The sequence below is a fragment of the Neophocaena asiaeorientalis genome, unplaced genomic scaffold (assembly GCF_003031525.2).
Source record: "Neophocaena asiaeorientalis asiaeorientalis breed wild unplaced genomic scaffold, Neophocaena_asiaeorientalis_V1.1 scaffold721, whole genome shotgun sequence".
In the NCBI taxonomy this organism is placed as follows: domain Eukaryota; kingdom Metazoa; phylum Chordata; class Mammalia; order Artiodactyla; family Phocoenidae; genus Neophocaena; species Neophocaena asiaeorientalis.
Window position 1 is genome coordinate 798,811 of NW_020175365.1, and position 14,274 is coordinate 813,084.

Genomic DNA, 14,274 nt, shown 5'->3' on the forward strand with positions numbered 1-14,274 from the left:
ATGGAATTAAATATTCTTGTTTATTTTTTTTACTTAGGCTCCACAATTTACTGATCTTCTATTATTAGTTATTTAGACACCTTCCATTAAAAAAAGAAGCCTACACTTAGATAATTATTCTTGCTTGTGTGTCACATATTCTGAACCATTTGCAGGTATACTAGGTTTACTCTGCAAGAGATAGGGACATGAAGTAATATTAAAGAGTCTTTGGCTGGTATTGATCTGCATATGAGTATCAAGAAACTGAGGCTGGAGAAAGAATCACTAGAATGAGCAGATGGAATACTCACTGGACCTCACACAGGGCTGAGAAGAACTCATGTTCTCTCCAGCCAGAGTGGAAGGTCCTCTTAATATGGAGAACACTGGGAAGAGTCCTCATAAGGGGACTTAGTAGTGTCCCTACACTATAAAGGTTGCCCTGGATCTTCCCAACAAAGTTAAAAACCAAAACTCAAAAGGAGAAACCTATTTCCAAGTAACTCAACTGTCCCAGATCAAAGTCCAACAACAAAAGTTTGTATCCAAGAGCATAAAATTTACAACATCTAGGATTTGGTAAAAAATTACCAGGCATGCAAAGATGCAGGAAAATATGACCTATAAGCAGGAGAAAACTTAATCAACAGAAACTGACCTAGAGTTGACAGAGGTGATAGCATAGCAGAAAAACATGTTAAAATAGCCATTATAAATATATGCCATATGCTCAAAAGTAGAGAAAATCCGAACATGATGAGGTGAGAAATGATGGTTACAAAAATATTTAAAGAAAGCTTCTAGAGATGATAAACAGGATACCTAAAATCAAAGGAGGGAGAGGGAGAGAAGGAGGGAAATGGACTTAACAGCAGATTATAACTGCGAAGAAAAGATCATGAACTTGAACACAGAGCATTAGAAATTTCCAAAATAAAATACATAGAGGGACTTCCCTGGTGATCCAGTGGTAAAGAATCTGCCTTCCAATGTAGGGGACATGGGTTCGATCCCTGGTTAGGGAACTATGATCCCACATAGTTGCTGTGGGGCAACTAAGCCTGCACACCACAATTAGAGAGCCCATGTACCACAACTAAGACCCAGTGTAGCCAAAAATAAATAAATATTTTTTTAAATATATAGAAAAAAACATGAAAAAAGGGGAACATCAGTGACTTTTGGGATGATATTGGGTGGTCTGACATATGTATAATTGTAGCCCAGATGAAGAGAGGGAGGGCAGAGATCAGAAAAAACATTTGAAGACTTAATAACTGAACATTTTCCAAACCTGGTGAAAACTATAAACTCATAGGTCCAAGAATCTCAATGAGCAGAAGAAATAGGTCACATCAAGGCATATCATAATCAAATTGCCAAAAATAATACATATGAAGAAAATTTGAAAGATGGTAAAAAAGACATATACATGTAAATAAAAATAACAGCAGACATCCTGTCTAAAGCTATGCAAAATGTGTGAGAGTGGAGCAACCTTTCAAAGTACTGAAAGAAACCTGGCCCCCCACCCTAGAATCTCCAGCTATCAAATCCTTTAAAAATAAAGGTGAAATTAAGACTTCAGACAAACAAAAGCCGAGAGAATTCATTTCCAGCAGAACTGCATTATAAGAAATAGTAAGGGAAGCTTTTCAGGTAAAAGAAAAATAATATCAGGTAGAAATTTGGATCTACACAGAGCTATGAAGAACTCCAGAAATGCCTTCCAAGAGAAGATATTTTCCATTTAAAAAATCTCTTAAAAGATAGCTAACCATCTAAAACAAAAAGAACAATGTGTTATGGGGCTTATAACACATGTAAAAGTAAAACATATGACAACAAAAATACAAAGGATGAGAAGGGGGAAATGAAAATGTACTGTTATGAAGTTCTTATGATATACATGAAGTTGTGTAATATTAATTAAAGGTAGACTGTGACACCACAAGTGAGGTAAAACTGTTTTGTTCTCCATAGAATTATCAGTAAAACGTTTATGTACAATTTTCACATGTGACGTTTCAGGCTTCAATGCCTTTGCCAATGCTGTTTCCTATGCCAGGAACACCTCCTTGATGTTTACCAGATGAATTCCTACACGTCCCTCTTCAAGTTTCTAAGATTCCATTCATGTCTCTTCCTCTAAAAATCCTTCCTTTACCCATTTCTCCTGCTTCTTTTCTCAATTAGTCACTTAATCCTCCCAGTTCCCAGAGAACTTTACAAACACCTCTACTAGCACATATTTCCTTTTATTATAAATTGCATTATATACATAATATGTGCCTGTTAGTTCTCAAGGGTAAGGTCATGTCTTTCTTATTTATCTCTAAATATCCCAAGTAACTAGCATGGTACCCAGTAAGTAAAAAGTTTTCCTTAAAGTAGTCCTTGAAGAGTCTTATGCCCAAACTTCTCTTATTCCTGCTTCTGCCTTTACCAGAATACTTTGAGTCACTTCTAGAATCTTCTCTCACCTCTACCCTGGTGAAAGTAGTAAGAAAGATGAGTAACGAGGTAAGCATCTGAGTGTGGGCAAGGATATTTTGACCATTTTTTTAGTCTGCAAGACTATATACTATTCAGCTACTTTAATATTTTTAAGTTTCTTGAGTTATAACATACGAGTAAAACTTACTTCTGTCATTAACTCTAATGGGGCATGAGTATCCTTACTAGGGTTACTGTCTTCCTCATTATCTTCATCATTGGTATCATCCTCACCATCATCATCTGTTGATTCAGATAACTTATCATCAGTATCCTCAGGGGGACATTCATTATTTTTCTTCTGCTCTGTAATGACTACATTTTTGCTCATTTCACCTAGAAAAGAATACAAATAATTTAATCAATAAATATTGAAACGTATTCAAAAATTTACAATGGTCACTTCTAAATTATAATGTAGCAAGTGTACATACATGTTCACTACATGTCCTCCTGTTCTGGATTTTTTTTCATGACTAAACAGCACTGCAATAAATTTACCTGATTTCCATTTCCAAAAAAGGTAATAGAACTGCTAACCGATAATCCTGAGCTGATGTTAGTGTTGTTTGGTGCTTGAAATTGTAATAAATGGAAAACGGTTTTGTTTATAAAGAATATAATAACTTCCAGAAAAAAAGAAATGAATGCTATTCTATCCACAGAAATACTTTTCTTAAATTTTTCTTATAGGAATGTAAATGCAAAATAAAGAGCTTGGAAAGTAAAAGTAAGACTATAGAGGTTGAAAAGTAATTCTTCTTAGGCAAGTAGTCACTGCTTGGATACTTGAGAATAAAGTTCTCTCTCTCTCTGTATACACACACACACACACACACACACACACACACACACACACAAATTAGGAAGAGATACATGTGAAGTATTCCAGATATAACCAGAAGTTACATAACATTATTAATGATTTTTCTTAATGTCAAGTCACAGTACCTATGACCAAACATAGATGACTGAAAAATAAAAATGAGCACTACTCTGACTACCCATTCAGTGCCCAGCGCTATGCTGAGCCCTAGGCACACAAAAATGAACAGTCACTGACCTCAGGGTGCTCACACTCTAACTGGGGAGTCGGAGACACAATGGATAATTATAAAACAGTACGGCAGTAAGTGATAAAGATGTGTACTAGGTACATGGGAGACCAAAGGAGAGCCCCATCCTGGTCTGAGTGGATCAGTTTTTCCAAGGAGAGGGGACAGCATGAACCAGTGAAAAAAGAATGTGTGTGGAGCTACAAGCACTTCGTTGTTGCGTATGGGTCAAAATTGAGGCTGAAATGGTGACAGATGTAGTCAGAGGGGTACAAGCTGGATCATGGAGTCTTGTGGGCCTTGGAGTTAGAACTTTATCCTAAGAATAAAGGATTTAAAAGTAGGGAAACAAAGTAGTCATGAAAGATTTAAGTAGGGAAACAAGTATGATCAATTCTGAATTTCTGAAGGAATACCTGGATACCAGGGTGGAAAGTGTACTTGAAGGCAGACAGAAAAAAAAAAAAAAAAGAGCAGGGAGAGAGGTGGTTAGAGGTGTCTTTAAAAAGTCCAGGTGAAGGAGATGGATGACAGGGCATTGTTAAAATAGGGATTGAGAGGAGGAGATATATTAGAGAAATATTTAAGAGGTAAAACCTCCATGGCACAAGCTATTGAAACATTTTCCAAATTTCAGTAATATACTATCTTCATCCATTTTGCCATATGAGAGTACCACTTATACTATTTACTTAATTTTTTTAAATTTACTTTTTTAACTTAGAAATTTTGCCAGATTATAAATATTATCATCCACAAAACTGATGGAGGTACTAATAAAAGATATAATAATCATAGCAAATATTATATGCCATTACTCTTCTGAATACTACATATATTAACTCATTTAATTCTCTCACCATCTCAATGAGGTGTGTCCTATTTTTATCCCATTCATAGATGAAACTGAGAGACAGAAAGGTTAGGTTAAATAACTTGTCCAACTTCACACCACTAATTAAGGTAGATCTGGGAGTCATTTTGGCTCTGGAATCCATATTCTTAACCAGGTCTTATATTATTTTTTTCTAATACACATTAAAATATACTACTATTAAAGTAATTTAAAAAAAAATTTACCCTCTGTTTCCTAAAATTATCTCTTTGGGAAACACTACTGAGCTTGCCCAGTTTTTTGGCTCTACAGGTGAATTTCACAGTTTCAACCTTAACTTGTGCTACATCATCCCCTTCTTGTAAGACTTTGAGTGTCTGGGAAGTCTTGAGATGTCTTCTTTGATGGGAGTGTGGCCATGAGCTACTCTAAATAGTGTAGAAATACTGGTGTTAGAAAGAAGAAAATGAGGAAATCTAGGAAAGGTTGAGAGAAGACAATGTTAAGAAAAAGTAGGCCAAAAAAAGAAAAAGTTGGGAAAACTCCTCACTCTAAGCAAAAGGTACTATCCTCAAAAGGGATAACAAGTCCTTCCAAGAGTGGGATGCCTGGGCTATTCAGTCTATCTACCTGTTTCCTTTACAGTCTCCATTGGCTCATAACCACTCTAATCTTCCAGTGTGTACCCAGCCTGTTCACCGGCTCATCACACTGGTGTCATCAGGGGTGGTCATAATAGGGAATTAAGAACTTTATGTGATGTCACAGGAACTCATTCAATTCACAAACACTGAGCATCACGAGAGAGGTTTCCTGATGCCTAGATCTAAGATAGTTCTCCCTCTTCCAGGTGCCATTTATTTATATATGGCTGTCTTATTTGTGTTTATTATTAGTGTTTAATAGTTGGCTATCTATGTGAACTCCATAAGGGCAAGGATCTTGGCCATTTGCTAACTATTATATCCACAGCTTCTAAACAAGTGCCTGGCACTCAGTAAACCATTGTTGAATGGGTGGAACTTGTTCATGCTTTCACAGGTATTTCAATTCATTCTAAAATTGAATACCCTATCATTATCATTTTATGTAATGTATACCCATGGATCCCACCTGACTGCATATCAGAATCATCCGGTACCTGAGTCTGAAAAATTACTGATTCCCACAACCCACTCCAGACCTACGAGTTGTCAACATCCTAAAGGTCCTAGAGAAGGAGGGCTGAATTAGAAGCTACGGTTACTCAAATAAAACAAATATTATTACCTGTGCTTTCTTTTAAGAAGGAAGATGACCATATCTTAGACTGTAGATTTGTTTCTATATCTTTATTTTCAATACTCTTTGGAGATACTCACTCTAAATTCTTTAAAGAGACTTCACTTTCAATATTTTTTGAAGAGACTTCCTTACTAAATGTTAAAGTAGATAGTGAAAAAATACTTTTCTAGGTCACAATTCCGTTTAAGGTTCTATATGGGTTCATATACACATTTAATATAAACACACAATATAATACACCAACAATAAATAGCTAAAATGCAATATCTTCTTTGTGGAAAAGCATTAAAAATAAGTTTTACTAATGATTAAAATTCTATTTCTATTGGGCATTTGTCATTGTGTAATGATTCTTAGAATCTTTTCAGAGTTAACATAGAGTATATAAGCAATCCATTACCTGAATGTTCCTGGCATATCATTGTGATATGATGGAATAAAACTATTTAAGGAATACTAGCCTTCAGGTTTTCTTTTTTTCTTTTTTTTTTTTAAGTTTGTAAGTCAGTTCTTACCATTGCTAAATGCTATGCTTGGGACTTCCCTGGTGGCACAGTGGTTAAGAATCCGCCTGCCAATGCAGGGAACAAGGGTTCGATCCCTCATCTGAAAAGATCCTACATGCTGTGGAGTAACTAAGCCCATGCACCACAACTACTGAGCCCGTGTGCCACAACTATTGAAGCCTGCGTGTCTAGAGCCCGTGCTCCACAACGAGAAGCCACTGAAATGAGAAGCCTGTGCACCACAACGAAGAGTAGACCCCCTTGTCACAATTAGAGAAAGCCCACGTGCAGCAACGAAGACCCAACGTAGCCATAAATAAATAAATTTAAATTAAAAAAAAATAAATGCTATGCTTATGGAGTCCAACACTAATATTAACCCCTGGTCGTAATACAAAGTAGCCTGCTTTTTCATTAAATGGCTGAGATAAAAATGGGTTAATTTTCTCTTTTAGCCTTCAAACCTGATACCTCTTGTCAACAGATAACACACTGAGACAGAGGAGTCTTGTGTGGTGCACTCTGTTTACAAAGACAGGCACCCATGCTGGTGGAAAAATAACCCCAATTTCGTTTTTTGTGTCTCCTTTAATGTGATTCTTTTAATGTGTCTCCTTTACTGAGTTTAAAAAATTCAACGTTTAGTTTTCATGGAAAGATATAAAAAGATGTAAAATGTTATTATTTTTCCCCTAAGTTATAGTAGCTCTGCTTTATCCCTACTGAACTGTGAATCTAGAACATTAGTAGTTAAGTTAGTGATTTGCACAGTGCTTTAGCAAGTATGCTGAACACCTTGTTATATTCTTAATACTATGGGAGGGAATATGAATCTTCACTTCCCCAGTATATGCTGCTAAAGCAAAATCCCACTCTGTTGATGAAAAATACAAAGCAAAGATGATTTACATTTCTACCTCTGCCCTCCTTGATTTTCTAATTGTGAAGGAGAGCATCCAAGAAGAAACCCTACACATGAAAAGTTGAGAAGTCACTTAAGTATCCAGTTTCTAGCATGGTTAGAGTCCTATTATGCCAAAGGTCACCACAAGTAATTACTAGAATTCATACGCTCTAATATCTAATCTAGATAAAAGGAGGACTTCACTGCCTTTTCCCAGCCACGAATTACAGTATTTCATTGAATCTAAGATACCATTTTTTCTTTTTTTTTTTAATATTGAACTATAGTTGATTTACAATGTTGTGTTAGTTTCAGATGTACAGCAAAGTGATTCAGATACATATATATACACACACACATATATATGTATCTTTTTCAGATTCTTTTCCTTTATAGGTTATTATAAGATATTGAATATAGTTCCCTGCGCTATACAGTAGGACCTTGTTGTTTATCTATTTTATATATAGTAGTGTGTATCTGTTAATTCCATATTCCTAATTTATCCCTCCCCACTTTTCCCCTTTGGTGATCATAAATTTGTCTTCTAGGCTTGTGAGTCTGTCTCTGTTTTGTAAATAAGTTTATTTGTATTATTTTTTAGATTCCACATATAAGTGATGTCATATAATATTTGTCTTTCTCTGTCTGACTTACTTCACTTAGTATGATAATCTCTATTTATTATAAGACATTTGTCACCTATTTATTATAAGACATACTGACATATTATATTACACATTATAAGACATATTATAAGACATTAAGAAAGAAAAAGCATTGTCAAGTAGAGATGTTAAAATATGCATGCTTCAGAATCTATGAAATATGGTACTGATATATTCACTAAGTTATATCCCTAAAGAAGGGAATTTAACTAGTCTAGTTCTGGATATTTGAATAATTTGAAATGCCTTTAATAATCTTAATGTCCTAACATGGAGGAAGCCAACATACTCAATGACCTGAAGATAAATAGGATATTACTATTTGAGAAGCAGTGAACATGCCATAAAAATACATATGAGAAGTGACCAAATCATCATTTCAACAGTAAAATGTTTAACAGTAAAATTCCTTTTCTGCTCACTTTCTGATATAAAGTCTGTCTTTTATACAGTCTCAAAGAAGCAGAGGACCAAACTCCAACCTGCTCTTCAAGTATCATCTGTTGACTTCATTTGAGAAAGTGACATTACTTCTAACAATACTTCTAACCATTTAACAAAAATAGACGACCAGCATACTCTAAAATATATTTTCTTTAAATACAACTACAATTGAGGAAAAATTCAAATTTTTACTTTGGAAGATGGGAAGTATTTACTTTAGTATCTACTAAGGTTAGAGAGTTAGTCAAGTTAGATATCCCACTGGAACATATTTACACCAGAGGGTGGATAACCTAGGTTTTAGAATTAATTAGTATGTTAAGCACACTAGGCATATTTATGAAATGTCCCCAAATTTCTATTGGAATTAATAATTTTTTAAAGTTTATATTTTAAACTTTGTTTTAAAATGATTTACATTTATCAAACATGAGGGACTTCCCTAGCAGTCCAGTGGTTAAGACTCCGCACTTCCACTGCAGGGGACACGGGTTCGATCCCTGGTCAGGGAACTAAGATCCCTCATGCCGCGAGGCGCGGTCAAAACAAAAACAAAAACAAAAACCCAAAAAAACCATGAGCCTAAAAACAAAATTAATTAAAACTTACTTTTCTGAGACTGTCTTCGCTACATTTAGAGAGACCTGTGTTGGTGAGGTATAAAGTTTGCTTGCCAGTGTTGGTCTGCATCTAAAGAGGCATTTACTTAAAGTGTAAAAACGGGAGTAAAAAATAATGTGTCATACATTTTAGAAAAGATAAAATATACGATTATGGAATAACCGATAGATGCAATTTTTTCAAACTCCAAGAGTTGAGTGCTGTGGGTTTGCTTTACCCATTTTCCCCTCACATCTTTATGTGTACTTGAAAGCCTGACGAAAAAACCAACAGATCAAAGGTCCAAGATCTATAACACTTTGTCCAGCATTAAAGACATACTTTACTTTTACTGCTGAAAATAGTTTGTTAATTAAGTGCCATTTTCTGGGTAGACAAAATCTTTGACAGAGAGGATCCATGAGGAAAAACGGAAATGAATTATTTGGGCTTTGTGTACAGAGAAGTTTGAAACTCCTGGTTTATAAAGTTCACACACTCCTTGTGGCTCGGATTAGAATGAAGAATCAATCAGAAGATTAAAGCAAAGAACTGGTGGGGAAAGAAAATTTCTAGTTTTCCCTAATCCAACCTGGATAGGACCTTTTGGGAAATTCCCCTTGCCTGTCAGACTATGGAGCCAGAAGCGGGGTGGAGAGTGGAATGTAAAGCTATACTGAGAAAATCCATCAGCTCTGTAGGTCAGTCACACTGTTCCTCAAAGGTCCCCCATGATTTTCTGTTTTCCTACTTGATCTTTTTTTTTTCCAGGACTGGATCTGTTTACCTTCACCTCTGGGTGGAGTACCTGAGGTAACAAAGCCATGCACCTGCGAAGCTTACTGGCTACCTACCTATCCCTCTGTCCCTCACTCCAAACAACAACCAAACCAAACCCAAACCTAAACTCTTCTCTGCAAGTGAAGGGAACATGATCATACTGCCCTTGCAAAAAGCAGTTTCATAAACAGATGCAATTATTAATGAGGTCAAGAGAACAGGCCGTCACTCTGCTTTTCTATTTCGGCCCAGACTGCATTTGATTTACCCCTGGGTTTTAACTACCTCAGGATGTGGGTTACCCCTTGCTCCAGTTCCAACACTGCTTATCACAGCCTATGAACATTGGGGTTCATAGGCATGATAGAATGTATTTTCACTAATGACTACTAACTCCCATCAGTATTACTGAAAGTTACATCCTATTTCCCTCAAAGACTACTAAAATTTTCTTAGATTTTTAATTTAAAGATATTCAACCATGTAATAGGATATATAATATATAATTACATCCAGATTAATATACTTAATGGGGCATTTAGTTTTTTCTGGTTGTCTGTAACATTTAATCTGAAATAAGCACAGAGTCTCTGTCATTGATCTGTAATACATTACCTTCTCTTTAGTATAAAAATACATCTTTAATATATAATTTACAACAAAAGTCAAGGTGGACCCTAATTTTAATTTTTAGCTTTGACAGTATGAAAATTGAAATATATGTTGCATAAGGTATAATTTTTCCCAGCCAATAATATTCAGAATAATTCAAAATAGTATCAATTTGAATAGAATCCCACTAGAATGGCACCTGCCAATTTATCAATAATTGATCCCTATGAATGTGTTTTACAATCAACTTTCAAAGTGTAATTTTTCATGGAATAAATAATTGAATTTTTTTTCAGGGGAGAGGAGATGATCGTATCAGGAAGGGCTCTGATGAATTATCAGAATCAGTGCCTTGAACAAAGCAGGTACTTAATATTTAGCTACCAAATTGAAACTGGACTATGATTCTTTTTTTAATATCAATCTCTTCAACTAGTTAGGGTGATTATTTTCCTAATTTAGTAGTAATGGTTCTTCTCATAGTAAATAAAGAATGTTTGATTTTAAGGTAAGTATTCCTTTAAAATGATATTCTCAAAGAAGAGAGCAAGTATCAAAGTGAAACAGGAATGAGCGATGAAAGTTATATAAGTAAAATACAGAATACTTGCTGTTTAAGCATTTAAAAAGTAGGTTTGAATATTATCTATACCCCTACATTTTTATCAAAATTCAGTTTTCATTTTAAATGTCCTCTTATCTAAGTAACAATTGCTTTGACTGAAGCAAAAGCTAAGTGCTAATCCATGCATTTCTGGACTTTCAAATTTAATTGGGTGACAAATGATTGCATTATCTAGTTCTAATTGCTTAAAAGGCATGTGATAGATCAGATGCACAACCAGAGACCTCTTCTTACTCTGACATTGCTCCATTTGGTTCAATCATCACTTTTTCTGAAAGAAAAGAAAAAAAATCAACCCAGTATTTTATCAGTAGTGATGTGCTTAATAGAAATTCCTGACTGGCAAATATTTAGGCATTGTTTGAGTGACAGACAGTATAATAAAGGATTTAATTGCTAAGTCTTTCAACCACACTCAACCATTCCTGTAGACTATCTTCTTAATATTTAGGACAAAAGGGTGGTCAAACTTATTCTTTTTAAGTAATAAATCATTTACCCTTTGGATCAAACACTAGCCATTGGCCATTCTGTCCTTATTTTGGTGCCTAAAAGAGAAGCAGAAATAAACACTAGTATTATCAGTATTATTTTAGTTTGAGGTATTTGAAATAATTTATTCATACCCTTTATATGAACATTTCTATTATCTAGGCTAAAATGTAATTTTATACTAAAGCCAATTATTCCAAAACTATATAAACTGATGGTAAAATAGAACTAAAGCATTCTAAAAACTAGTTTATATACTATTACCTTTACAGCTTCTGTCTTGTCTAGATGATTCCTGCAAGAAACCAAAATATTTACTTCTTTAAACACTTGTATAAATTTAGAATATAAATAAAATAGAACGCAGAACTCAGTCTGTCAGCAGGGTAGTAAGCATGTATTTTGGTTTTGTTTTTAGTATCATTACTTTCATCCTAAGTGAAAAACATCATTCTTCTGGTTTATGAAATGAGATTTTAAAAAAGCCTAGAGAAATTAATGCTTCCCCTTTTCCCCGTTCACCTTGGAGTTTACGTAAAAAGAGCTATTGGAAAAATTTTGCATGTTAGAAAAGTGATGTATTAAATTAGCCTCTAGTTCTCTGTTACCTTTTTGGGTTTATGTAACTTGGACCCTAGATCTGGATCCAAATACAATACAGCAGGTTGAGGTGCCCCTTTCCTACTGAGCTGACCCCCAGAAACCATAAGTTCAGTGTGGCGCATGTTTACAACACTGCTTTTCCCTCCCACTTTAACAAAGTAAAACAACACATAAACCAAACTACCTGCCACATTCCAGTTCATCCGTGTTATTAAAAACACCTTTACAGAGTATATATTAGCCAGAACTAGAAGTTTTTCCATGATATTTCAAGATAGTATTTTTAATAAAATATTATTTCAACAAATGCATTTAGAAATTAACCTTTTTCTCCAAAGATGCATTTAAAAATATAATTCTTACCTTATAAGTTCCCTTATGAGTTTATTAATACTTACAATGTTTTCTCTTTGAATGTGTCCCTTTTTAAAGTTAGTCTATATAGACTGATTTTCCTATAACTTAGCCCTTTATATACCTGGATAAATTTTATTCTAATTGTAAAGAGAAAAATCAACTTTTAAGGGTTTTTTTTAATGTATGAGAGATGCCACACTTAAATTTTTCATAAGTAATAATTCACTTGCCTCTCCTCCCCTAACACTTATCCCCATATCACAAGCCAGGCTTTAAAAATTATAAGTAGTAATACCTAGGGATTTCTGGAATATAAAATTCAGGACCAAAACTGTAGACAATAAAAGAGAAGCTTCATTTATTTGCATTAAGTTTTTCTCTTTTTAAATGTGTCTCCCTCACACTGATTTGCACTCTGGAATAAAGCAGTAGTGCACAAACTTTTGCCTTAGGCTTTGTTTTCTGGGGAACCCTGATCAAGCCAGACATTACATATGTATTAATTTGATTATCCCTCTGAGAAGCTCACAGAGAGCTAAAGTCCATCAGAAAAACAAGGCATATTTTTGGGAAAAACAGTTGTAGAAGACCAAACTCTAGGATAAATAAAAGATTTTACTCCTGATTCTCTACAGCAGTGGAGCTCAGAAGCCGAAACAATGCAGTAATGAACCAAATAAGATCTTAACAGAAGAAATCTAAGATGGCCTCTCCTGAGAGGTACTTACATACCACAGATGCCCACATTCTGTGGGTACCCGTATGTCTGGGTCTCCCCTTTATATTTAGAGATTTCCTTTCCGTTCTAGCTCTAGGGTCTTTATGGATTGATACATTCTACCCTTTACCTGGATGAAACATCAGTGCATAAAATTCTCCTCCCATTTTTACCTGGTAAAGAAAAACCTAGGATGAGCAGATCCCAGCCCTTGATGGAAACCCAGTCTCTGCTAGGTCTAGTTTTATCATTACCTAGGAAATGTTCATTTAATCTCCTTTCATAAAATTGAATTCTTTGGGAGCAAGTACGGAGTAATACTCAAGCGCTGGGGCTCTTCAGAAATAAATCCACACACCTAAGGTAAATTAATCTACGACAAAGGAGGCAAGAATATATCATGGAGAAAAGACAGTCTCTTCAGCAAGTGGTGATGGGAAAGCTGGAGAGCTGCATGTAAATCAATGACACTAGAACACTTCCTCACACCATATACAAAAAGAAACTCAAACTGGTTTAAAGACCTAAAGTTAAGACATGACACCAAAAACTCCTGAAAGAGAACATAGGCAAAATATTCTCGGACATAAATCATAGCAGTGTTTTCTAAGGTCAGTCTCCCAAGGCAAAAGAAATAAAAGCAAAAATAAACAAATGGGACCTAATCAAACTTAAAAGCTTTTGCACAGCGAAGGAAATCATAAACAAAACAAAAAGACAACCTACGGAATGGGAGAAAATATTTGCAAACAATGCAACCAACAAGGGATTAATTTCCAAAATATACGACAGCTTGTACAACTCAATATTAAAAAAAACCAAACAACCTGGGAATTCCCTGGTGGTCCAGTGGTTAGGACTCTTCACTCTCACTGCCAAGGGCCTGGTTCAATCCCTGGTTGGGGAACTAAGATCCCGCAATCTGTGAGGCATGGCCCAAAAACAAAAACAAATACAAATACAAAACAACTCAATCCAAAAATGGGCAGAAGACCTAAATAGACATTTCTCCAAAGAAGACATACAGATGGCCAACGGGCACATGAAAAGATGCTCAGCATCACTAATTATTAGAGAAATGCAAATCAAAACCACAATGAGGTATCACCTCACACTGGTCAGAATGGCTATCATGAAAAAGTCTACAAATAATAAATGCTGGAGAGGGTGTGGAGAAAAGGGAACTCTCCTACACTGTTGGTGGGAATGTAAGTTGGTGCAGGCACTATGGAGAACAGTATGGAGGTTCCTTAAAAAAACTATAAATAGAACTACCATATGATCCAGCTAATCCCACTCCTGGGCATATACCC

The 14,274-nt window shown here is 35.1% G+C and overlaps 1 protein-coding gene across 6 annotated transcripts in view; it reads right to left on the minus strand.

Annotated features, from left to right (window-relative positions):
• ERICH2 (glutamate rich 2) overlaps positions 1-14,274 on the minus strand; it is a 30,631-nt gene that overhangs the window by 8,225 nt on the left and 8,132 nt on the right. Inside the window, exons 2-5 of one of the 6 annotated variants that reach the window (XM_024765721.1) lie at positions 11,548-11,578; positions 11,291-11,339; positions 11,026-11,062; positions 2,627-2,814 (exon numbers count right to left, since the gene is read on the minus strand). In XM_024765721.1, the coding sequence (XP_024621489.1) occupies positions 2,627-2,814; positions 11,026-11,041 (204 nt within the window). In that variant the 5' untranslated portion in view covers positions 11,042-11,062; positions 11,291-11,339; positions 11,548-11,578. Of the gene's footprint in view, positions 1-2,626; positions 2,815-8,783; positions 8,922-11,015; positions 11,063-11,290; positions 11,340-11,547; positions 11,579-14,274 lie in introns of those variants that run through there. The other 5 variants (XM_024765723.1, XM_024765722.1, XM_024765724.1 and 2 more) reach the window with 5 other exon arrangements.